The 26,535-nt window shown below is 43.3% G+C and overlaps 1 protein-coding gene and 1 long non-coding RNA gene across 12 annotated transcripts in view; one reads left to right on the forward strand and one right to left on the reverse strand.

The window, feature by feature from the left end:
• LOC113597642 (uncharacterized) overlaps window positions 1–25,020 on the reverse strand; it is a 159,142-nt gene extending 134,122 nt beyond the window's left edge. For 3 of the 5 annotated variants that reach the window (XR_008289851.1, XR_008289852.1, XR_008289853.1), the window contains exon 1: window positions 23,892–24,934. This is a non-coding gene — a long non-coding RNA (uncharacterized LOC113597642). Of the gene's footprint in view, window positions 1–23,891 lie in introns of all 5 variants that reach the window. The other 2 variants (XR_008289850.1, XR_003418429.2) reach the window with 2 other exon arrangements.
• The window catches only part of GRIA3 (glutamate ionotropic receptor AMPA type subunit 3), a 265,856-nt gene that overhangs the window by 232,029 nt on the left and 7,292 nt on the right, over window positions 1–26,535 (forward strand). For 4 of the 7 annotated variants that reach the window (XM_027054336.2, XM_027054334.2, XM_027054335.2 and 1 more), the window contains 3 exons: window positions 8,269–8,516; window positions 23,392–23,506; window positions 26,149–26,396. In XM_027054336.2, the coding sequence (XP_026910137.1) occupies window positions 8,269–8,516; window positions 23,392–23,506; window positions 26,149–26,394 (609 nt within the window). In that variant the 3' untranslated portion in view covers window positions 26,395–26,396. Of the gene's footprint in view, window positions 1–8,268; window positions 8,517–9,078; window positions 9,194–23,391; window positions 24,935–26,148; window positions 26,397–26,535 lie in introns of those variants that run through there. The other 3 variants (XR_003418428.2, XM_027054339.2, XM_027054337.2) reach the window with 3 other exon arrangements.

Genomic DNA, 26,535 nt, shown 5'->3' on the forward strand with positions numbered 1-26,535 from the left:
AACAGGCTTCAAAGTTGAACCAAAGAAGATGAAGGCTATATAAAATCATTGTCAAAATGACAGGTCAAAGATGTAAACCTCAGTGAAGTCACTGGCATTTTGCTCAGTGTAGTCACCAGCAATTTCTTCCCTGGGAGGCAGTGTGGAGTAGTAGGAAAAAAAGGGTTTGGGAACCCAACAGACCCCGATTTGAGGGCTAATTCTGCCACTTCGCACCTATGCAATTATCACCTTACCTCTCTAAGCTTTGAAGGATGGTAGGGGAGACTAATGATGACAATGTAATCAAGTATATAGACTTCCATGTCAAATGATCTGGGTTTAAATCGCAGCTACTTCACTCATTTATTCATTCAGTTACTACTTACTGAGGGCATTCTATGTGACAGCCTTTGTTCTAAGTCCTCAAATGAAACAAAGTCCTTTTGGACTTTGTCTTTGTGGATGAGACAAAAAAAAGATAAGCAAATATGTAAATAACGTGTATGTTTCAGTTGGCGTTAAGTGAAATGAAACAAGCAGGTAAGGAGACAACAGGTCGGGAACGCTATTTTATCTCAGCTGATTGAGGAAGGCCTCTCTGTTGAGGTGACATTTGCTCAGACACCTAAATGAAGTGGGGGGCAGGCCATGAAAACATGAGGTGGAGGGGGTGGGGAGAAATTCATTTCAGATGCAGCGGCATGAGCAAGGCTCTGACCGGGGAACATGCTTGGTCAGTTTGAGAATGAAGGCCCGCGTGGCCGAAGCAAAGCGAGAGAGGGAAGGAAGGGTAAGAGATGAGGGCAGACAAGACAAACCAGAGCCCGTTGTGCTGGGCCTCCCAAGCCCTGGTAAGGACGTTGGATTTTATTCTGTGTGTGATAGGAAGCCATTCTGAGGGGTTTGAGCAGAGGAATGACATGATCCGATTTGTGCACAAAAGGACCGTGCGGACTGCTAGGCGAGGGTAAAAGTTGGAGTACTTTTGACCTTGCAAGTACTTGACCTTGCAAGGATCACCTGTCCATATCCCAGTTTTGGAGAAACGCAAAGACACAACATTTACTCGTGAAGGTGAAGGAGGGCCCAGGAGGTGCACAGGAGTCTATAGTGCCCGGTTCAGGCAGACAGCAGACCGAAGCCACCTTTTCGAATTTGTACCAGCTAGCAGTGCCGCCTGAGCCTTTATTAAAAGTAGCAATTTTAGAGGGGGCTAAATAATTTGGAAGAAAAGGCAGATTATAGTTTTTAATGATGTTCTCTTAACTAAAGATACACAACCTACAGAAGAAATGGACCAAATTCTTAAGCAATAAATAAGCTACAATAATAGTAGATAGCAAAGGAAAAATGAAGGAGGATAAGGCATTTTTGTTTGAAACATGCCATTTTCCCTTCGTTAGTGTCCTGTTCGCAGGGACGGCTTTTTCCAGCCTCTGAACAGCACCTCTTACAATGCCAAGAAACTCACTCCCCTTTCTGGGACACCCATCCCCTGTTCAAATAAAAAGGATCCCTTGCTCAAAGGTAACAGAAACCGTTGTAACATCAGTGACTGCCTCCATGAGGACCAAGACTCCTGATGCCAGAAAGGAGGGACAGAACGGATCTCTGAGCCAAAAACACAGTGAAGTCGGGTGAGAGAGGTAGAGACTGAGAACCCAGCCTCTCTGTGGCATGTACAAAGCTAGTTTTATACATACAGTGGTAGAAATGGACAATAGAGGCATGATACCTGCAGTGGCCAAAAAATAAATGCATAAAGCCAGCCCATTCCCCTTTGGGGAATGCTGGAGTACAAAATACCTAAAACCAGCATACCTGGCTGGCTTGGCGAGTAGAGCGGGCAACTCTGGATCTCGTGGTTGTGAGTTCTCACCCCATGTTGGGTGTAGAGATTACTTAAAAGTAAATCTTGCCTCCCAAAAAGGTACCTAAAACCATCTTCCCCTGACCTTTCCTTCATTCTATCCTCTCAAATTATTCACTTAGAACACACTGTACATGATTGGGGTATAGCGATGTCACAAACACCAATACTTTTTTTGCAAAATGTAATACTTTGTCTACATGCTGACAGCAAATGAATACCGTGAGTGAATTAGCTTCCAATTTATTGGTCTGTTGTGTTAATGTTAATTCTTGACTCTCAACATATCAAAAAAAACGCCTGTTGAATCCTGTTGAAATGAAAAATTGTGTTCATGCCCACATCACGAGAAGAGAGTGTGTTATTGTCCTTTGTGCTAGTGCCGCTATATCGAGCACATTATCATCAGTTGTTGGGGCCCCATTTTAGGAGGGACTTTGAAAAATTAAAAAGCATCTAGAAGATGGAGCTTCCCAGAAAGAGGCGGGGGGATGACGGGAATTCATGTCATAAGAGTAATAAATGAAGGCCCTTGTAATGTTTAGTCGGCAAAAGAGACAATTAACAGGTGACACGGCAGTGGTAATCTTCAGCAGCCACACCATGTGGAAAAGGGCGTATTTGTTCGATGTACATAGTGAGGGTTTCATACATGCCAGGCATTATGCTAGTCACTGGGAATACAGAGAGAGAGAGAGAGAGAGAGACGTAATTCCTACTCCCAAGGAGCTCAGGTTGCACTGGAGATGACCATTAGAAAGCAGTACAACCTAGTGCTCCGTACAATGGAGAAACGGAAGCGGAAAGAAGAGACTACCCAATTCAGGCAGAAGGCAGGATAGGACTGGAGGGGAGAGAGACTGTCATGAAGGATGTCAGCCCAACAAAAAGAATTTTCTATCAATTTGAACTGTCATAAGTTATGAGCCTCTTCTGAGCTCGGGAGTGCCTCACCACCAGAGACATTTGAGCAGAGAAGCCAGGCTGCATGGGGTGAGAAGCTGAACCAGATGGTTTTGAAGGTTTCTTCTATTTCTAAAAGAAAGGCTGTTACACTACTGATTCCAATTGGATGTTCTATTGATCAAGCGGGTGTTCTCATTTAACTCTTAGGGAAGCAGAAAGCTTCGTTCACCAGGTCTCCCCAGTAGCAGTGTTCTGGTTAATGGGGACTTTAATGTGTGAGCCTCAACTTAACTATCAAACGTAAGTTTTAAAGGAAAATTTGCCATCCTCCCCATATGTCTTCCTCAAAAACGTTTTTTAAATCCAAATCAAATGATGATGACTTTTATTAATGGCAGACCATGGGCATTCACCGGAATGTATCCGAAGACCCAAATATGTGAATAACACTTGAACATAGATTTCCCTCCATAAAATGAAGCAATGATTCTGTTAAATAGGGGATTAAAGTAATTTATCATGCTATTAAGTTCTGTCACTAAAACAAATGATGCTTTCTGTGCTAGAAAAATATGTAATGTTTTTGGCACTTCTCGTATGCCGGGCACTGTTCTAAGTGACATGTACGTAATAACTCATGTCATTTCTCTCAAGAAATCTTTGAAGTAGGCACTTTAAAAAAAAATTATCCCATTTGATGGATGAGGAAATTGAGGCACGTGGGGGCTCGATAACTTCAACACATAGCGAGTGAGATTCAAACCCAAGCGATGCGACTCCACACTCTCAAACATGGCACCAGACATTTACGTCGTGCACCTGGTCTATGGAGGAACAGTCATGCGCAGCGATGAGGGGCAGCCAGCGCCACTGCAGAGAGAGGCAAAGTCTGAGTGGTGGGCTAAGTGCGGTCACTAATCACTCGTTTCTACACATCAGCCTCACTGGGCCCAAGATCCAAATTTCCACTCAACAAAAGCAAATTTCTTTGTACAGTTGACCTTCATGACCTGTGACAAATACTTGGAACGGTGATTGTTGAATCCATGAATGCTAGAGCTCTGCTTGATCTCCTGTTTTGGATTAATCTGTTCCTCCTCCATTCATGTGTTTCTCCTTTTGGATTTCATATGCTAATTTCTAGCAGTGCTAAGAGAATTCCGCGTGGCCTCTCTGCATACCCGTTGTTTATTCGTTCTGAGGTACAAAATGGTGCTCTGTGGAATGAAATAAATGAATCGTGGCAGGTTTGAGAAAAATGAACTTGCTATTACACATCCTGCCCATAATTTTTTTAATTTCTCCCAGATGATTAAGCTAAGATTCAATTCCTTTTATTGCCTTCAGTATTTCAGCCAAAATAAGACAGACTGCAAAAAAAAAAAAAAATGCTAGTGATATTTTTTTTCTTCTTTTTGGTCTAAATGTTATACAGTCACTTAAATACCAGTTAGGAAGATAAACATTTCAGCTCAATTTTTCTCACTTGTGAGCCATTGCTTTTTCCCCTTCTTAACCTCCTTCAGAATTCAGTCATCAACCAGGAGCCAATCATTTCTGCCACTAACTAACTTTTCATTTCCTGAATTCATTAATATCTGCTGCTTGTACACTGCACACATCAAGCACTGCCATTTATTCTCCTAGAAATGCATCATTACCTAAGGGAATAAACCCTTTTAACCTGTATCAGCAATCAAAGAGCTCAAGTAAATGATGAAGTAAATGAATCCAAATTATAGTGCATTCAGATCACAATTCACAAACCCTTTGCCCTTGCCTTATAAATTTATCTTTGGACGAAATAGCCCGTTTGCAAATAATGTAAGAGACAAATTGGTCTACCCCCTCCCCCTTTCGCTCAGGTTCAATTGGACCAAGATGAACACAAAGTACCTCTTTGCAAGTGCATGGAGATACACACCTACCACAGGCTTGTCTCCAATGCCAAAAAAAATTGGAATTGACCTAAAAGTCCTTCAATAGGAGATTGGGTAAAGTATGGTGTAGCCATAGCTGGAAATGCTCTGCAGTCATTACAAAAGAGATGTTTATTCTCATAAAAATATAAAGAGTTGCAAGGGAGTGAATGATAAAGACCAAATTCAGGATAATGGTTACTTCTGGCCTGGAGGAAGGGTATGGAGTTAGAGAGGGGAGTATAGGCAGACTTCAACTAACTTCATAATGTTCTACTGAGTTTTGTGGCAAGTACGGAGGTGTCCTTACATTATGTTTCATATCTTACAGTGCAGCTGAATTATTTACTAGTTTATAAAATTCTTTGAGCCACTGACTAGGAAATTCCTACTGAGGTAAAATTAAGTCATTGAGAGTGTGTTTCATTATGATGTTTCGAAATTGTTTTATGCGTCAGATGAGGATAACGTGCTCTGGAATGAGCATAAGTGTCAACGGGTGAGAGCTCAATCTTAGAAGACCTTGATTATTGGGGGAGAAAGTTATTGGTGTGGACAACAAAGGCAAGCTCAGTGGCAAAAACAAGAACAAAACAAAGTGGATTATAAAGCATATATCCTGATTGGTTTAGCTGGGAGTTGGAGTCAACGATCTTTAGAGTAACTTCAGCTCTAGAATTCTACAGGGCTATAAAACCAGTGTTAGTAACCATTTTTCACCAACCTTCTGATGCCTTTGACCAACAATCTAGATGTCACCCTGATCCGGCTAAGCTTCAGTTATTAAGCAAATACATCTTAAATGCCTACTATGTACATTGTGCTGGCTGCCAAGAGGGCTACCAAAACGAATCAGGTGTGGACTCTGTCCTCAAGAACACCCAGTAATGTGAGTAGGACAGCCACATAGCCAACTCACCGTAATGCACTACAGTAAGCTCTGTAGCCAAGGTAAGAGCAAAAGTGCTTTAGGAACATCCAAGAAAGCATTTCTGTGGGAGCAGGAGTCAGGAAAGATTTCACAGAAGACGCGGTATTTGCTCTGGACCTCATAGGATGAATAGGGATAATTTATGCCTAAGCAAAAGCATAACCAAAGGCATAAGACGTGAAGGTGTGTGGCACATTTCAGTGAACAGTGAGTAGTCCAGTGTGACTAGATCATAGGAGAGTGTAGTCCAGATCATAAGGACTCTTGAATATCATACATAAGAGTCTGAATTTTGTTCTGTAGGTTTTAGGGAACTATGAGAAGATTTTAAAGAATGGTCAGGTTCACATTTTGGAAGGATCGCTGGAAGATAAACTGAAGAGAGAGGTGAAGCCTGGAGAGTAATTGGGAGGCAACGTAGTCCAGACCAAAAAATGGTGGGAGCCCGCTCCAGGGCAATGGTAACGAGAATGGAAAGAAGACAAAAGAACAGAGAGGACATTTCTATGTCCGAATAAACAAGGCATAATAAGAGGCCGAGGAAGGAGTAAAAACCAAGCTTGGATGTTCGGTGGTTTCCTCATAGACCTTAGGAGAGCCAGGCTTTATAAGGAAGATAGTAAGTTTGGTCTGGAAATGTTTAATCTGAAAGGGTCTACAGGACCATCAGGTGGAGATGTCCATCAGCAAGGCTTGTTTGCTGTCTCCCCAATACATACCTTGGCTTCAACCTCTTGTCTCTACTTCCATTGTTCCCAACCTAGTCCAAGTCACCACCATCTCTCCCCTGGACTATTAGAATAGCTTCCTAACCACTCTGGCCCACCTTAGAGCATATTCTCCATACAGCAGCTAGAGTGATGCTTTAAATTTTTAAATCAGATCTTATCACATGCCTCCTCAAAGTCCTTAAATAATTTCAGAAATTTTCAGAAATTTTCAGAAATGTCAGAAATAAATAACAGAATAAATCCAAACTTTTTACCATGTCTTACAGGGCCCTACAAGATCTGACCTCTGATTATCCTTCTGAACTCATTTCCTACCATTCTCCCTTTTGTTCATTTGGCTTCAGCCATATTGGTTTTTTTTTTTCCTGTTCTTCTTGCAAACCAACTATGGAATCCAGATTCCCAATCCAAGTGAACAATATGAGTGACTCAGTAAGGTCCTCAGTGGGTGTCCGATCACCATAAACACAATGTTTAATTTGCATGGCGATAACTCTGAAAGTTCCAGCCCTCTGGAATTATTTAAGCAGGTCAACGCAGGCTTCAAGAATGTAGCCAGCCAAAATCCAGAGAAGAGCAACTAAATAATCAAAAAAGTTGAGGCAGGGGCCAGGAAACCCCATAAAAGGACACTTGAAATCCTGGCATGTCAGTAGTCTCTACCATGCTACCTCACCTCTGGTCAAATAGCACTTTAGAATTTTTCTGTTGGGTTTTCATTCCCAAGGACATAACTCCCAACTCAACTGGAAGTCATGGGGTCATTAAGACTATGCTTCCTTTATATTCTCCAGAATGCCTATCATAGATCTATAAGCATTTAGCATGTGTTCTAAGGACCACCTGAATTGAGATGACATTTAGTGGCATTAAATTCAAAATCCAAAATGGTAAAGATGAGGGAAACTTGGCTTGGTTGAAAGAACTAACAGTTTGGCCTCAACCTGAGTTGAAAGAGGGACTATTCACTCTATCATACTCTTCCCACACCCAGGAGAGTGCTTTAGATACAGCAGGTGCTCCACAAATATTTGTTAAAAGGATGGATGAAAGGCTAAATACATTAACGCAAACTCAGGCAGTGTTATGCTAGGAAATAATGCTCCAGTGACAAGAAGCAAACAGCTTATTTTTCATTCTGTCTTCGTCAGATATCTGGGGTACCATGTCTATTTCTAGACAATCTAATTGAAGAGAGGCATCGCTAACTAGAATCCTGTGGGGGATAGACCAAAATTGTGAGTGTTCCAGAAATAGTATTAGACACCAGTGGAGTTCAACCTGATGGAGAGATGAAGAGGGGGGTATAACAACAGCCTTGCAATATTTGGAGGGCCGTCATGCAGAAGAAGGAATAGAATTGCTTTACGTACTCTAGCAGATAGTGCTAAAGGTTGGGAGTCCTAGAGAAACAAATTTCAGCTCAGAATAAGAAAGTGCTTTCTTACAATAATTAATGTCCCGTGCTGGAGTAGCCTAACTGAAATGGTTGTACGCTCCCCTCCAATGGCATTTTTTTTTCCAGGCAGGTAAAGGGTAATCACATAGCAGGATATTGTAGGGGAGATTTCTGAATTGAGAAGAAGATTGAACTGAGGAAGTGTTTTTCCAACTAGATTGCAACCCATTAGTGGAGCCATGAAATCAATTTGGTGGGTCCTGACTGGCGCTTCTTTCTTTTTTCCGGTGAATTAGAATACAATAGAAAGTATCAGAGAGCATCGCAGGTCACAAAGATGCAAAGATGAGTGCGGTGTTGAGTAGCCTATTTTGGAACCATGTTTACATATGTATGAATGTACCTACTGGGCCACAGCGTGACATGCTCTTCTTACCATGGGTTGCGATCGAAATTGTTTGAAACCCACTGCACCGAGACCTTTTCCAGTTTTCATATCTGGTGTCTAAGAATGCTTGTCTCTGTTGCAGAGGTCCAAAATTGCTGTCTATGAGAAAATGTGGTCTTACATGAAATCAGCAGAGCCATCTGTGTTTACCAAAACAACAGCAGACGGAGTGGCCCGGGTGCGGAAGTCCAAGGGAAAGTTCGCCTTCCTGCTGGAGTCAACCATGAATGAGTACATTGAGCAGAGAAAACCGTGTGATACCATGAAAGTTGGTGGAAATCTGGATTCCAAAGGCTATGGTGTGGCAACCCCTAAAGGCTCAGCATTAAGGTGGGTGGAATAATATAACAATATCCGTGTTGTTATAGTATTCCACCTACCCTGATGCATTTTGTTGTCATTTTCTTTCTTGTGGATTTTGAGGTAACTTTTAAAAGTTTAAAATCTACAATATTCCATGGAGTTAAATAAGACGGTAAATTATGGTTTCATCTATTTAATGCATCCATTTTTTTTTAATGTTCTCTCTCTGTGTTGTCCTCTCTGACTGTTTGTTGCTGTTTTAATTTTACAGTTCAACGGCTTTTTCAATTTAAATGGTAAAAGCCAAGTTATGGTGCCATATGTGACGAATGTTAATTGCATGGATGTGGTGTTCTTGTTACTTTTTTTCTCAAAGACAACTTCCCCATCCCGCACACTTCGGTTTTGAGCAAATGTTACCCTCCATGCCACCTTCCAATATTTAACCCTGTATTCGCTGTACAGACATTTTTCTAGCTCCACGTTCTGTGAAATTTAGCCAATTTGTCCTCTTGTGCTCCTTTTTATACGTTAACGATTTCCTACGCATTTGTGCATTTTCTTACAAGTTATGTTTTATCGTTTCAAGAAATGCTGTTAACCTGGCAGTATTAAAACTGAATGAGCAAGGCCTCTTGGACAAATTGAAAAACAAATGGTGGTACGACAAAGGAGAGTGCGGCAGCGGGGGCGGTGACTCCAAGGTCAGCCTCAATGTCACCACAACCGGGTACCCTTAGTGACGAGTAATCGGCAAGACTGTTATCTTATTACTGAGGAGAGAGCACAAGACGCACACAGAGAGTGGAATGACCAGGTTATTCCGCTGCCTGGCAGCTTTGGGAACCAGAAAGACTTTGGGGCACTGCCCGCATTTTTGATCTAACTTGGGTCCCTTCTTAAACTCCCAGACAGAGGCTCCCCCTCCACACCCCTCCCTTCCCCTCACACGCCAGACCGGTTGCCTTATGAAGGCCACGGTGTGGGTCTCCACGGCCTAGGCTCTCAAGAGCCCAAGGCTTTTCCTTGAGACTGTCCCTGCCTGCCTCACATGAGCGGTGTGAGAAGTCAAATCTATCTACTGAAAAGTCAGGTTACGGCCTTTTTTTTCCCCCTAAGGCATGATGGTTGCTCACCGAGGTTGATTGGTTGATTAGAGTTGCCTTCTTCAGTCGTGTGTATGAGTGATGAGATGTTGTTCTTCATATGCGGTGGCCTATTTAAGCGGGCCCCACTTAACTTGAAAAGCCAAAGAACGAGCTCGGTTTCAAGTTAAATGGGGTCTTTCTTCAGTAGGCCACCCCATATACAGACTCGGCAAAGATATTTTGTATCTTTAAACAAGCGCGTCGCCTAACCGTGATACTCCATGTGTATGAATCCCTGATTTGGCTTCTCCTTAGCCGTGTTCTTGGTTCAGGTAGGTCTAATTGTTATCCAGGCTGCCATCATGAGAAAACCCATCTCACTTGGCATTCCTTTGGCTCCATAATGCTCTTCGGGACTAGAAAGAACGAATAACCCTCATCCAAGCAACGAGAAGTAGTTGCAAGCTCAGAAGCCATGACAGCAAGTAGTGGAAGGACACGTTGGGTAAGTACAGGAGAGGACCTGAGAACACAATCCTCCATGACCCAAAGGGCATGACAATTACATTGAAGCATGTAAGATCGACTCTTGTACAACCAAGATACCATGGGCATCTCTTAAGGTGAAGAACAGTGTTTCCCACACACAGGCCAACAGACAGGCAAGCCAAACCTTTTCTCCTTCGGAGACAATGGTTACACCTCTGCTCTCCTCTTTCTCTCTCCATTCCGCAGGATCCTGATGGAAAAGTTAGTTTGCCAGTCTGCAGGATAACATGGGTTTGGAAACACTGATACAGAGCACAGAGCACTTTCAAAGTGATAAATTCAAATACAACTTTCTTCAACACATAATCTTACCAGGCATTGGTGAGGTCTTTTACTGTAAAACCTTGATTAACCAGAACTCACCTAACCACTACCCCAACTAACTGAATTGCCCCTCCTCAGTACTCCACATTGATGAGAAAGCAGCAATAGTACCAAAACAGAAGACTGCAACGAATTGATCTTTTGTTGTTGTTGTTGTTAATCATTTGCCACGAGATGACCTGTGGTTAGGTCACATTCAGCTTTGTCTCCCATATCTTCTATCTGGATTGACCCTCAAACATTAGAGGCTGCTTCCCGGAGGCGAGAAAGTGGATACAAGCATTTTGAGGAAAAAAAAAAAAAATGTCATTGGCCAAGAATGAAACAAAATGAGTACTCTTATCGAAAATTCCATTCATCCCTTATGGATTCCAATTAATCAAGGTTTTACCGTGTGTCAGAAAGCAGTAACTTCCTTTCCCACCAGTGTGAACTGATGACAATCACAGTTTAGCCAAGCTTTGGGCTCCTTTGAGGTTTACAATGGCTAACCTGACACCTAGAGTATTTAGCACCTTCTTCTTGGTCTTTTTCTCATGTTGTTAGCAGGCCACGGAGAACCTAATTAGATCATGCAGGATGAAACCCTAGCTGGATTGGATACACTGCTCTCGAGAATTCACTCAGCATGGTTACGAAGGAGCCATGGACTGTGTCAAGATCCACATGATGCCAAGCGCCCAGAAGTTTTCAAATAACCAGATGTGTGATGTTACACAAACCAAAAAAATCTGCATGTATTTGGCCGAATGTTTACTTTCCACCCAGATGTTTTGGTATATCATGAAGACCCCTAGCACTTTAGACCAGCTATTTGCTAATTACAACGAGCAATCAAGCTTTTCTCTTTCCTCAGCTGATACTGCTGCAAAGTTATCAAGTAACTTTATTGCCAGCCCACGATTTCCAGATTATCTGATTTTTGATATGCAAATAGAGAAAGATCTCAGTAGAGCCTAAATGTTTCCAACTTCTTTGGCGTTAGTGCTACCTGCCAGGCATCTCTCAAATCGCTTGTTTTGGTCATCCCTCCAGCCAGCCTTTTGAAATAAGTCAACCCTTTTCTCAGCTCTGGATAATAGTAAAATGAGTGCTGCCTATCCAACGATTGCTTATTCTGTTTCCGGATTACAAGGAGCTTGCCTTTATCTTCTTCCTCCTTGCTACCTACGGTTCTCTGGGAGTGAGCAAGAGTATCGGGAAAGGGGCCAAGAGAGGTTTGTTAAGCAAATGAAGACTTTAGATTGTCAGTTGAAGTTTTTCCTTAAGAGAACAAATTTTTTTCTCAAATGTTGCAAGCATGTGTTAGATACAATCATATCGGTCACAGACCTATCCGCTAAAGTATTTCTCACAAGGACCTCCACTGTGGCAACGTAGTATAGTGAGTTTGAATTACAAAACAGACGTAAAGTAATAAAACCGTCCTTCTTCAAACCTGTTTTGTAATTTAGGACTTTCCCATTCAGACAGTCCTTCCCCTCCGTCAGTCCAGATCCATGCAGTTTAACTGAATTAGTAAAATGGCTTGGGAATTACACTTCCTGATTGTATTCCATCCCCAGTTAACATGACAACTGACTGTTGAATATATACCATCATTTCACAGAGAATGAGACCCAGAGATGGTGGTGACTTTGAGAAGGTCACACAGCTAATGCTGCCACAAATCTCTGCTGACTTTCAGGGTCACCTCTTGCGATAATACTGCAGACAGCAATTTATCACATGTACCCATCCAATGAGCAATGTGAATCTGATTGCATGTGATAGATTTCCCTAAGAATCAGGTTCATTCACAACTACCTGGCTTACAAGGCAAATGGCATATTTAAGCCATTTCAGCCCTCAGTACTGATTACTAAAAATGACAATAATCACAAAGCCTGACATTTATGAGTGCTTTTACTTTTGCAAAAACACTCCCACACCTATTATCTCTGAAACGGGGAGAGGTGGGAAAACCTGTAATACTTATCTCTCGGTCTCTCTCCTGCGACCTTAAAATAACGCTAATATGGGCAGTTATGTTAAATTGTTGACTTTAACCCCCTGGCATGAGCCGTCATGCGTTCTAAGCCTAGTCTCAAAAAAGTTACTCCTCTTTGGAAGGAACCAGCAATATTTTCGGGCTGTTTTAAATGTGCACGTGCCCAAACTAATTAAATAGATATTTACTTCATTTTTGAATACAGGGGATTAAGACAAGGTCACTGAGGTGGCCCCTGAGCCAGATCTATAGGCTAGAACTGAAATACTGCTTGGTTTCACCAGTTTCCTGAACCTGGGCCAATAGGACCCCAACAAATCATACCTGATCCTTCCTTGATGGACTACAAATGTACAGGCAAGGATCATGAAAGTTAGAGGTGTGGTCGGGGAATTTTTAACCTGCGAATCACCCTTTGTGTTAGCGCGTTATCACGGCGTGTACGCAAATGCCGTAATTAAGAGCCAGTAGGTTGTTTCGGTAATAAACCCCAAGCACCAGGGCTTTGTGACACAGCCAGCGAAAGCCTGTCGCTGTGAATCACAGCAGAATGGGGATTTAGCTGCTGAATGACCACATAAGCACAGTCAGCCTCCCTCCACAGCTGCCCGTCGCCTCAGACTTTCAAATTCTTCTGATCTGCCCCCACCCACCCTGCTTCAGTCCCTTACTCTTGGGGAAAGGGCACCAGCTTAGCTTTCCTGAGTAGACTTACCTTACTAGAGGGGGTCTGGTGTGTGAAAGAAGCTATCTGTGACTGGAGTGACAAGGCGTTATGGACCCTACCCTACCTCACCCTAAAGTGGCCCTGGCTTCAGTTCCATCTAGGGATTCAGACTTCCAGCGTCTGTATGTTGCAAGCTGGAAACCGGCAGGCTTTGTGCTTTGGGGGAACATTGGAGCAGAACGTTTAAATGGAACCATTCTGAACCCCTTGACCGGAAGGAGAGCTGTATGATAGGTGCCTTAGCTTGCAAGGCGTCTAGGGAAGTAAGCGATGACGATGCGATATGCAGTTAAACTTTGATCGATTAAAGAAGTGGTTGAATGATCATTATGATTTCTAGGATATTGATAGAGAAATGCAGCGGGGTTATATTCAAAACTATACAGAGACTAGAATAAACTAACCAATGTGACCCTAGGGAAGGAAGCGCTTAGGGAACTTGCTTTCAGAAACTCAAAAAGTGGCTTGCAGTGAAAATGAGTTGTGTTTCTTTTCACGTGGGTGCTTTTATAGTACCTGGAAAGAGTTTGTTCTCTTAAGAAATTCAAAGTCATCCTTCCTTCTAATCGCTAGCAGACATTTTTTTAAACCTCAGGCATTTGCTTAGCAAGTCTCGTATCCAAAGATAGTAAAAAGTTGGTGGTACTTAAATGAATGAGGTGGTGCTATGTTTCCCATATGTATAAATGAGATCCTCCGTTTTGTGTGTATTTCTTCTTCCATGTATGTCTACAATCCTCCTCTCCTATGCCGCCGTCTCTTAACCGCTTCTCTTCCACACCCAGAATTCTTTGACATTCTTGGGCCTTGGGTAACGGATGTGAATCTACATCTGCCTTTTACCTGCAACAAGATGGACCTTTTATTGGCAGGAGCCATCCCTAAAGGTAGACATTTTGGATGCCCAGGGTTAAGACGGATCCCAATGACTCTTTATTGACACTGTTATGTGTGTAGGCAAGAATCATTACAGATCGATGGCACTTCCTGGGTCTTAGAAGAAGTTCCTGTGAATCACCGAGGCTGGTTTGGGATCAAGGAGTAGGGTGAGTATGTTATGCTCTTCGTTGGTTTGCATGTCTCTGTGCTGGTGCTGCCTCCTGGAAGTATGAAGAACCTGACAGTTTTCTTTCCTGGTAGTGACTAAATTTGCTCCTTGAACTTACTCAGGTCTTCTTCCCAAGAGCAAACCCTCACTTTCTCTCAAGTGGCTGCTTCAAGCAAGGGACCTTTTTGCCTTAAGAACTGAACCAGTCCAGTGACTGCCAAAACCATTGATTTTGCCAGATGGTGTTAAAGAATAAATTCTACCACCGGAAAAAAAAAAAAATGTAATCCAGAAAAAAAAATTAATTAATCCATTCTCATGATTTTTTTTTAAATTGACTGCGTGGCCTTAACATGATTTCTATGATTAAGACATGATTAGTTGCCTTTGGTGTTATCCTGATAACTTGAATGTGTTTCTTATTGACAAATAATGACCAAATGTTCAACACCAGAGCTACAGAAAGAGCAGCAGGAGTGAAAGGCCTGAAGGTAAGAATGCTATTGTACAATTGCCAAGAGGAAAGACACCGCTGCCGTGGCAGAGTGAAACGGTGTGTGTCTATACCCTTGCTGCCCCACTAAGACCAAATCGTTTGGTTTCCTTTCATTTGGAGAGAAGGTTATAGAACCACACTCTCCGAAAGGCAAGACAGCCATGGAAAAGAAACATGAAAGATTTGAAATGATTGAAATACATGCACTGTGGGTGGGAAGTTGGTGGAATGGGGGTGGGGGGTAAAATTTATGGAGAACAATTGAAATCCATTCTCTTTTGACTTTCTAGAGAGCGGTATAGCATTTGGCCCTTGGCACATGAGGCAAATCCCCATTGGTCACAGGTGGCAAAAGTATGTTCCAAGTGCTAAATTCACCTTAAAGCTTCATTTCATCTGGCCTTGAAGCAAATATTTCTCAAAATATAAAACTAAGGCAATAGCGTACTTTACATTTAAAAGAAAGAGAGGGAGAGAATGAGAGGGAAAAGACGGACTCTGCTGGTGCGTCCTGTCTAGTAACATCACTGCTGGAAAGTGCAGATAAGTGGATGCTGGAATGCGTGCTAGGAGAGGGTGGTATGTGCCCTGGCATGGCAGCAAGTAGTCAGGTTTCAGATCTGATATCCAGACCCCATTTGTTGTGATCTAATGGAGTGTAAGCTAAGACTGATTATCTTTCTATGGCTCACGGTCAAGAGAGGCCTATGGGGGGCCGGGGGCTGGGGAAGAAAGAAGATGCTGGCACCCATCATATTCAACTCTCAGTGAACGTTTTGCCTAGAGTTGGGGGCATGACCTCGACATCTTCAGAAACACATGTCATGTGGGTTTCCGATCTAATGTGAGATCAGTTTCTGTCTTCTCAGTCTATGCTTTTCTTTCTCGGTGCCACTGGGATGGACCAAAGGAAACACATTTATACATAATAAAACCCAACCAAATTTGATAGTTTGAGTTTTTAATGGATCTCAAAACAGAGTTTTCCAGTGCATCATGTCCGTTATGACTTGGGGAAATATCTGTGGCCACGTTTTAACCAAAACTGTTGTCTCCAGATGCTTAACAACTTCCCTGAGCCCCTTCTCTCCATCAGGGATGAATTGAGTGAGTCTTCCCAGACAAATTGGGGTGTGTGAGATAGTCCACGAGCAACCATGGTTTTGGATTCCTGTTCCACATGGAGAGGTTGGACAAAGGCCGGGTTTGGCAGAAATCATCAGTGAAATTCGCAACTTGTAGAATCAAGGGGTCTATCCCGTTGCATTTGAGAGATTATCATCTGGAAATGCACTGGCTTCACTCACATATCCACAAGTAACTTCTGTAGCCCAGATGCTCATCAGTAGGTTTCAGTCACTAGCATTGTTAGGCCCTTAGTAAAATGACTCACAGCTTTCAACTCCCGATGTTATATGCATGCATTATTGAATTTGCTCTTTGCACTTATATTAAATTATGATCTCATTAGCAAGGAGTTAAATCGGTTTGAGCTACATTTGTGAACTACACAGATATAAATTCTCACTCAGAGTGAGCTTCTAGCAACTAAGCTCTGCATGACTGCCAATCATCAGGGCTGCCCCTGGGACTGAGGGTTGCTTGGGTGGCCAGAGCCCAGTAATGCCAGCAGTCATAGGTACGTGCTCCCAGGTTGTGGAGAAAGCTCACGCTGATCCAAGGGTAGAAGAATTGAAATAAACCCTCATTCTCCTAGAATCCTACATCCAGAAAGCCCTGTGAAAAGAATCAGATAGAGACTTTTTTTTTAAGACTCCAGATTCCGGTATAGTCTAGGGCATATTTTGAGCTGCAGTGACCTCCAACAGGTACCGTACGGAGAGGTCACATATCCTAAGATAACCAACAGAAAACAATATGAAGGACCTCAGAACAAATCCTTCCATCTAGCAAGGAATCCTCTCCTGCTTGGTCATCAGGTGGCTTCAACTTAATAAATCAAGACCTACCTGGGCAGAGCTGTCTACAGCTGCCTGTGTGCACATGCCTGTGATTTCCCGAGTGATGCTAGGAGTTTTCCAGAAAAATCTAGGGAAGGAAGTGAGCTATTGGGAAAGGTGAGTTGTCACCATGAAAAGCTGAAAGATCTCCAGCAGAAAAGGCAGTGAAAGAGACAATGGATATCCTCCCTCCACCAGGCTGCAGACAGTTCTAAAAAGTCACCCCCCAAAAATCACTAGGTACCAAGAAGCAAGTGTCAGTAACTTGGAGTGAGGTTTAGATGAGGCATAAGGCGAGGGGAGGGCTTCCAGCTTAGGTTGTGATAAGCTTCCATTTTCATCATCCGGACACTGTGTTTGTTAGAGCAGGTTCTTAATTATGCAAATACACCACCCTTACTCATCTATTTCTTTTACTTCTCTGTGAGCTCCTTGTCTTTCTCTGTAACCTACATATTTACCCATATATCTATCCCTCTCCCTCCTAAGGGCGCCATTGAAGATATTCTGGCGTCATTAATTAAGCAGACATTTGCTCTTTAGGTGTCCCCGCTCAGAGACGAGAAGTGAAGCCACTGAGAGCAGGATATATCCCACTGTCTCTAGGGTAAACAAACTGTACTGCACCCCAGGTTCCTATATTTTTCAGGCTCAGAGACATATATCTACAGTACAGATTTTTATACCAACCCTTTCAGGATCGTCATTTGGAGGAATCAGCTTGGTCATTAACTCACTAGGCCATTTTTTCTTCTTTCCCCCTCTGGCGAGACTCCACACCCTCCCATCACTCTGCACATTTCTCTCTTTGTTCATGACTCCAAACTGCCTATTTGGGGCATTTCCTGAACTTGAAATTGAAAAATAAATAAATTGGACACTTCTTTGGAAATAGAGCAAAAATTTTAGTTACTTTTTTTAAAATAAATAGTTCCTACCTTCACAGAAAAGAAAATGGTCTTCTTGTCCTAAAATAGTCTCCAGATGCAATGCTGGCCATCACTGAGAGAACACTGAACTGGTTGGCACAGCCCAGGAATGAGCTGGGAACCTGGACAACCGCCACCTGGGGCTGGATGCTTTGGATTAGTGAGCACAGTCCTTTGTAGCTGAGGTACTGCCCAGTGTGGATGGCAGAGATAAGCAAAAATTTGTATCAGCCAGTTAGGGTTGTTGTTGTTGTTGTTGTTGTTTCAAAAGTAGAACTCCTTTTCACGGCGCTACGAATTATAGGACTACCTCTATTAAAAGAGAGCGAAAGAGAGATGCCACTCCATGCCTGTCCCCCATACTCAGGATCCACTGTCCCACCACAGCTGAGAACTGCCCTCACATCCTGTTAAATGACTCTCTAACTCACATTTGCTCTTACCCTCTCCATCCCATCCGCAATCCATATACATTTCTATGACTCGGGCGCGGCACACGTCGTTCTCTCCTTGAGGGAGCTTTACACTCTCTGAACATTGTTTAAACAAAACGGAACAAAGGGTTGGAGTTTGTAAGTAGTTACTCTGGTTCGTTTCCCATTTCCCAAGAAGCTTTGCATTTTAACGAGGAATGATGTCCACACGTAGAGGGGTGTGATTCTCATGGTGGAATTTCAGGTACCCGTGAGGAAAATAGTTTGGGACAGCGGGATATTCCCAGACCCCCTGAAATTACATCACCAAGCTCTCCTGTTCGCTCCCTGAGCCTCCTGACCCTTGCCTTTGTCTTGGGAGTGCTGTACTCAGCAGAAGGTTGGTAGCCAGCCCTTCAGAGGGGAGAATTCCTGAGCAATTTCCATGATAGGAATCTGACCTACTTTTTAAATTCTTCCTGTTCTCTATTGAGGTGAGTACAATAAATATTTCTGACTTATAATTCTCTTAGGTACTAGTTAAGGGCCTGCAGTAATTGCTGTGAAACATTCCCCTGGAGACATATAGCCGCAGCACGCTGAACGGCCCGCTGCAAGATACGCCCTTGCTAGGTTGAGAGCTACTTGGAGTACGGTGGTCCCCAAAGACAAACTTCATTATGAACATCCAAGCGCAAAGAACAAATCTAAAGAGCACTGCTACCCTTTTGTGTGTTCCATTGGAGAATGCACAGTGCAGAGTTGAATATATAGTAATTTGCCCTCTGGCCTGCCCCATAATCTGCTGTGCAAGTTTAAGCAGATTGCTTAACCTATCTGTGCTTCAATTTCTTCACTTACAAAGTAGAGACCATAAATCTACCTTCTTAGAGTAATCGTTAAGCTCGAACAACAATAATTATGATAATTTTGTAAAACACCAGGCTGAAACCAAAGCACTAAAAGAGAGTTATCTACTCAAAACAAGTATTTGTTGAGAGAATGATTCTAAGCAGGGATGCAAATACCTAAGCCATGGTCCCTGCACTTGGAAAGCACATGGTCTAGTGGGAGTTACAAGACATGGGTATAAATTATAAGGCCAGGAAGAAGATGAAGGAGGGAAGAAAATATTGAGGTGGGGAGAAATGGTTTCATGGGGAAAGTGATGTTTAAAATGACCAAATGCCCACCTAATTCCTCTTTCTTTAAAATACCAAATTGTGTGTGTGTGTGTGTGTGTGTGTGTGTGTGTGTGTGTGATGGGGGAGGGTGTCAACACATTCATTTGATTTGGATTGATCTGGGCAGTACATCCAGTAAAGTACAGTAAGAGAGAAAACAGCAGTTTTGCTCTGCCATCTCGGAAATTTATTCCCCCCTGCAGCAACCAACAGTTCTAGGAGATTTGGGCCTTTAAAGTATTTTCTTTTCTTGGCAGCTATCCTCACCTTGTTCAGTGGTATTATCTGTGATTTCTGATGACCGTTTTCATGCTCCTTGGCTGCGCTGCTGCTTGGAATGTTTGTTTTTCTCCTTCATTTTTATTTAGAAGTTCCCACACGCCCATTGGTTTGCTGCAGATTTCATAAGCCCTGCGATTTTCTTTTTCCCCAAAGACTAAACTTCTAAAAGTATATCATTTGTCAGATTTCTCTAAAGTCCCTGGGCATTGGATGAGGTCTGGCTGCTCTGGGACAAACTCGGCACAGTTGACACTCGGGGCTTAGTTGTGGCCGCTGTCCTGTGCCAAGTGGGGCGTTGAGCAGCATCCCTGGCCTCTGCCCACTAGACGCCCGCAGGGCCCCCTCACCCAGCTGTGACAATGAAAAATGACTCTAGACTTTGCCAAATATCCCCCTGGAGGACAAAATGACCTCTGATTGAGAACCATTGCACTAACTTCACCTCCACTGTGACCGCGGAGGCCGTAGCGACGGAGAGCAGTTAGCTGCCATTCTGTGGAAGCCACCGGATGGCCCACACCAGGGACAGGCCATTTGTCAGAAGTAGGACCCCAAATTGCTGGCCTACTGAGCCTGGGTTTTGGTAAGAGCGGACGGTGGCAACCCAGAACAGGCCCCGGCACGGGAAAAGCCTTCCATCCTCCAAAACCAGTGCTCCTCAAACTTTCTTTTGTTCCAGGACCCCTTTACACACTTAAAAAGTATAGGGAACTCCAAAAAGATTTTGTTGATGTGTGTCCTACTAATATTTACCGTATCTGAAATTAAAATGGAATTTTAAAAGAATGTACTCATTAATTTATTTTAAAAATAAAAAGCCCAATATATGTTAACATAAATAACATGCTTTTTATGAAAACTATACTTTTCGAAAACAAAATTAGTAAGGAGTCCCATGATTTCCAAATCTCTTTAATATTTGGCTTCCTATAAGAGAATCGGATTCTCTTCAATTCAATTCAAGCAATTCATTCAATTGCTTTTTCATTGCAATATCACATGTCATGAAGCCTCCAGGAAACTCCACTGTACCTCATGAGACAATAAGAGCGAGAAGGGTGAGGGATGTCTTAGTGTTATTATAAAAACAGTTTTGACCAGGCAGACCTTCTGATGAAAAGGTTTCAGGGATTTCTCCAGGGGTTTTTGGACCACACATTGAGAACTATCACTCTGAGCTAACATGTAACAAACACTATTATCAACCTCGTTCCCCTGATGGTTGACAAGCTTCTTTAAAACCCAGGATCTCTAGAGAGAGATCGCTATTTGGACCATAGTGTGAGTGCCTTAGACCAGTCTGCTCTGTTCCTGAGATCTAGTGAGAGCCACTGTACTGAAGAAATGGGGTGAAGTCATTTGAAGAACATAGTACTTTGAGGGAGGACAGGGACTGGTAAGGACTTAGAGAGCAGGATGAGGACACTGCGCCCTTTGCAGGAAGACAAGGAGAAGCACAGAAAGGGGAAAGAACATGCTTTGTGATTTTTCCTGTGGTCCTGATGGAATCGGGCACCCAGGTGCTATTGGGAAGCACCCCCCTGCCATCTGAGCCTGTGTGCCAGTGAGCACTGGGGGAGAGGTGGTGATAACACAAAACCTATAAGGGGAAAGGAGAAACCAAAGGGGGCCAGACAGCAGGAAGCAGGGGAGAAGGCGGTTCCAACACTGATCTCAGGGCCACAAATGGCCTGTCCGTCCTTTAAGTCTTAGACTTGGGGCGCCTGGGTGGCTCAGTCGGTTGAGCGTCCGACTTCGGCTCAGGTCATGATCTCACAGCTCGTGAGTTCGAGCCCCGCGTCGGGCTCTGTGCTGACAGCCCAGAGCCTGGAGCCTGCTTCTGCTTCTGTGTCTCCCTCTCTCTCTGCCCCTAACCCACTCACATTCTGTCTCTGTCTCTCTCAAAAATAAATAAACATTTTAAAAAAATTTTTTTTTAAAGTCTTAGACTTGGGGCACCTGGCTGGCTTAGTTGGTAGACCGTGCAACTCTTGATCTCAAGGATATAAGTTCAAGCCCCACATTGGGTGTAGAGATTCCTTAAAAACTAAACATTTTTAAAAATAAACAAATAAATAAATAATAAATAAATAAATAAATAAGATTAAAAGTCTAAGACTTGACTTTCACTGCCAAGAATATTTTAAAGAGGCTCAAAGTTTTATTTGAGTATCTTTTGTTGCTTTGCATCCCAAGCAAATCTGGTTGGCATTTGAGAAGGCTAAGGTTCTGGGCAATGATTGAAGGAACTTGTTTAAAGTATAAAAAGGACCTCAATTTGCCGGTGAGATACAAAATGCAGATGTCCTGGCTGCCAGGCCCAGCACCAACCGAGAAAGGGTCATCTCTCTGACACTCAAGGTTTACGGTTTTTCAAATCTCAAGTACTCTGCAATTGCATATTGTTTTAAATGATGATACATTTCTCAGAATGTCTCAGGATGAGATGGTCTCTCTGCTCTCAACAGCCAAGGGGGAAAGAAAGGAAACGGGCTTGGGGTCTGTCAGAGTCTGACAGAGGCCAGATCTCTGGGACTATAGAAAGTCTTACCAGTGAGTGGATATGTTGGTGGGTCCAACTTATCCCAGATAAGCTAAGAAACTCTATGGCATGTCCATAGTAACAGAAACGTGTCTGCTTTCCTTCTCGCAAGTTGGTGGCATTCAGAATAACACGCTCTGGTATTGGCAGTATTGCTCATGTGAATCTGAACACACTGTAGTTTATTGCCTCGTAACACAATTATGCCACCCTCTCTATATAATGCATTTGTTATCTGAAGTTGTGAGAGATGCTTGATTTAAAATTCATTAGCTCTAGAAAGATGACAAGGTAAAGGTCATTATTCCTATTTTGCAGCTGAAGAAATTGCGAAGGGAAGAAATCTTAACCTGGGGACCAGTAGGGTTTCCTGCGTTTGCTCAGTGGCTCTGACTGCAGGCCTTGCACTTTAAGAGGTGGAGGGCTAGGGAGCCATGGCTGGCCTCCTGCGGATGCAGCAGCCTCTCAGTTGAAGCAGTCTTCTCTTACTAGAACAGCTTACCTAAAGTGTTCCTCTACGATACTACCCACAGTTGGCCATTTTAGACCGGGCCATATTAATAATCCGCTTTTAAACAACCTGCTTCACCCTCCGGTCATCTGAGCTGACTGCAGACCTTCGGCCATATCAGAGAGACAGCCAGTCAGTAACAAAAAGAAGCCACGGGCCAGTTCTCTTGTTGTTGAAAGCGCCCCCATCCAAAACTCAGAGCTCCACGTTATACTATCACTCCTAAGACCGGTCCGTGCATGAGGGTGGAGTGACGACACGTGTACAGTACGGTTCTTTCTGAGATCATGTGCATCTGGGCGACAGCTGTGTGTACTAAATGACAACTGGTCAGAAGGCATGTTACTCACGTAGAATCCATATCCTATTCTATTCAGAGTCATCCCTTTGTCTGGTTCCGCACATGGAAACGCTTCCCCTTCCAGCCCCATCCCCTTCCCCATTCCTCCATAGAACTCGCTTTCTGTCTGGAAGTACAACAAGACACCCGGTTAGATCAAACCTAACCCACCTCCGTCACAAAGCTACCGCAAGCTGCCGCCGACGATTGTCACCTGAGGGGAGACCCCCCCCTCACCACACACAGCCTATCCGAGGAGTGCCTTTGTTTTTTCGTATCCTCATTATTTAACAGTGTGTGCCGATTACTCAAAGCGATATGGGCAGGCCCTGGTAAACATAGCGTTGCTGTAGTGTTAACTTTTTATAAGGTAATGCTCAGGTTGCCTGCAGTGTCTAAAATTACTCTGTGGCCAGGGCCCCCTGCTTTATCGCTTTCTATAGTTTTAAAGTAGTTTGAAGCTTGAATAACATAAAATAACATAATATAATGTTATTTATGTTATTTCCCACGTGAAGAACGCCTGTAAACCTTGCAGTATTGAAACTCAGTGAACAAGGCATCTTAGACAAGCTGAAAAACAAATGGTGGTACGATAAGGGGGAGTGTGGAGCCAAGGACTCCGGGAGTAAGGTCAGTCGCTGAAGGTCTTTTTGTACTGATTAGCAATCACGTTTTGAACCACTGTTTATTTTCCACCCCCAAACGGCTTTCCTTCCCAACACACACTCCCTGACACAGTGGGACCCCTTTATAACACCGGCGCTAAAGGGACCAGGCCCACAGCAGCCTCTAGGCCTGCCAGGTGACATCAACCCTTGACCCGGAAGGAGCAATTGTTGACATGGCCACGCAATCCGGCCCAACGCACTTCCAAAGCTGTAAAATACCGAGCTGTGTTATAAAGGGGTTTTACTGTATTTCACATTTCGAAAGCTCAAAGAGAAAAATCTAACAACCACAACAACCCCTCCCCCCCCCAAAAAAAGATCCATTTGTGACAGTACTTTTTCTTTACCTGTTACCGTGTCAGAGACTTTATAGTTGTAAATTCCTTTGGTTGTTAATATATTATGTCGATCCCATCTGAAAACAGTCAAAGAAATAAATAACCAAGACTGGTCTCTGTAAGCAGAATGCTTAGTCTCCTCCCAGCTGCTATCGTATTGAGTTCAGCCTCTATTTGGATCTCAAATATAATTAAGTCTGTCACACCCCTCTCTTCCAAAGGTGTCATTTGAATCTCTGTATACGTAATACTTTTGAAATTGAGTCGCATGCTCCTTAAGGGTATACATTGTCAGGATAACATCACATTGAGAAGCATGAAACACTCTTCCCCGCCTCCTTCCTGCCCCCCTTTGCTCCCCTAAGAAAGTTCTTTTTAGTTTCAGTTTTTTGCCTCGCCTTTTTTTGAACTAATATTGTGGTATCAGTTAATTCATTTCATGAAGTGCCACTCATTTTCCCTGTGCCGTGAACCATTTTGCTACTGGTTTTCCACAGCCCACAACGGGAAATTCTGTGAAGCTTAAATGCAAAGAACGCAAAACTCTTCCTTGTCGCTACAGCACAGCATGGGTTCTGTCAAAGGCCACGTCTCCCCCGTCAAATACCGCATGCGTAGAGCAATCTCCTGGCAGAGGGAGGGTTACCAGCACTGGTCCATCTCCAGATGGACTGTGGAACCTCCTGGCAGATAGCCTCACCAGCCTCCTTCAGGAGATGATCCACTGTCTCATCAGTGACAGAAACTCTTACCACTTCTCCAGTTACCTGTCTTTTATGCTGGAAGAGTGACTATCTGCAAGTTTATTGTGGACATGAGGCACACATACCCCGGCCCTCCCCAGCCGTGCACTTCGATTCCTATTGGCCTTTTTATGGAGGTAAACAAGTATGGGACTGGCTCTCATAAAAATAGCATCAGGACATGGCCACGTCATCTCTCCATTTAATTCTTTAAATGGTGCCAGGACTAGATGAGCCACAGGAGTGCTGGGCGCCAGCTTACAGCCGTCAATCTGCTCACCGCGTTGTCATTTGAGTAAGATACTGAATTCACTCACTTAACAATGTGGGCATTCCATTCGATTGCATTCAGCAGCAAAATGGTTACATTCCCTCTAAAAAGACTACAAAATGCTATTTTATTTATTTATTTTTTTCAAAGAAAGGCTCCTGGCCCTTGGTGTGTCCTACCTCAAGGTAGGGCTCAAGACACCAACTTTTTTCTTTCCATTGTTCAGCAGTTTAGTTTTTGCTCTTTCATACAGGCAGATAGGTTAGTCAGATTTGCACAGTTTGACCTGAACGTCACTGACCGGCTTCCTCAATTTCCTCCCCGCCCCCATTTTAAATAGAAAACAGACAAGTGTAGTATTTTTTAATTACTCACTACATTCCCTGGAGTAAAGCTAAAAACGAGCTGGATTTATTTATTTACTTACTTACTTATTTATTTTCATCATCAGCCTCCTGGAGAAGCTTTCTGATTGGTGTGTGGAGCCAATTCAGGACCCAGTGGGTCCTCCTGACAGTTTCCCTAAACTCTCAGGAAGATGGAAGGGAGCCAGTTCTTTATGCTGTGCCCTCGTTCCAGCAGCACAAAGACTTGCCGCCCTGAGGATGAGAACTTAGCAACCAGTCCCCGAAGGGAGCAATTTCTCAGCCACCAGGGGAAAGGGGAGAGCTAATAATCCCTTTTAAACAAACCCTTGTGAAGTCACTCCCCAGATAAGAGTGTCAGGCACCTCTAATATTCTCACCTGGTAGCTTAAAGACAAGCCGTTGACAAGTTTGTCACAGGGAGAACAAGGGAGAAAGGGGTGTTGCGGGCCAGAGAGGGGAAAGAGTGCTTCAAGTCCCCAAATGAGAAGAGTGTTAACATTTATAGAGATTATGCCACGGCTCAACTCTGGCAAATGGCACCTTGAGGCTGGCAGAGGAACACATTGTGCTTGTGTTTACACTTTTGCTCCCATGGCCAAGTGCTGTTTTATTTAGTTGCTGACACCGTTCGGAGGCACCGAAGGAATTAAGGAGTCCAAATAAAAGAACATCTAGGCGAGGATCACAACTGTCAACAGAAGCACAATCTACCATCTTGCGGGCCACTGTGAAACAGCAGCCGGTTGCCAGAGTCGAGCCATAACACTTACATCAATGTTTAGTTGTTTTACAACCGAGAACTATCCTATATTGTTGTCATGTGTTATAATGTCCCATTGCTTTTGTTGCCCCCAAGAACTAATCACGTTGTTCATTTCTCTTAGGACAAGACCAGCGCTCTGAGCCTGAGCAATGTGGCAGGCGTTTTCTATATACTTGTCGGAGGTCTGGGGCTGGCCATGATGGTGGCTTTGATAGAATTCTGTTACAAATCACGGGCAGAGTCCAAACGCATGAAACTCACAAAGAACACCCAAAACTTTAAGCCTGCTCCTGCCACCAACACTCAAAATTACGCTACATACAGAGAAGGCTACAACGTGTATGGAACAGAGAGTGTTAAGATCTAGGGGTACGGTCAAGGTCTAGTAAACTAATCAGCCTTACATGACTGTATGTGAATCTCTTTTCTCTTTCTTTGTGTTTTTTATTTCGGTTTATTGTTTCAAGTATTGTCCAGTCTTTGCAACCATTTGTTTCTTTGAAAACAA

The sequence above is a fragment of the Acinonyx jubatus genome, chromosome X, assembly GCF_027475565.1.
Source record: "Acinonyx jubatus isolate Ajub_Pintada_27869175 chromosome X, VMU_Ajub_asm_v1.0, whole genome shotgun sequence".
NCBI lineage: Eukaryota > Metazoa > Chordata > Mammalia > Carnivora > Felidae > Acinonyx > Acinonyx jubatus.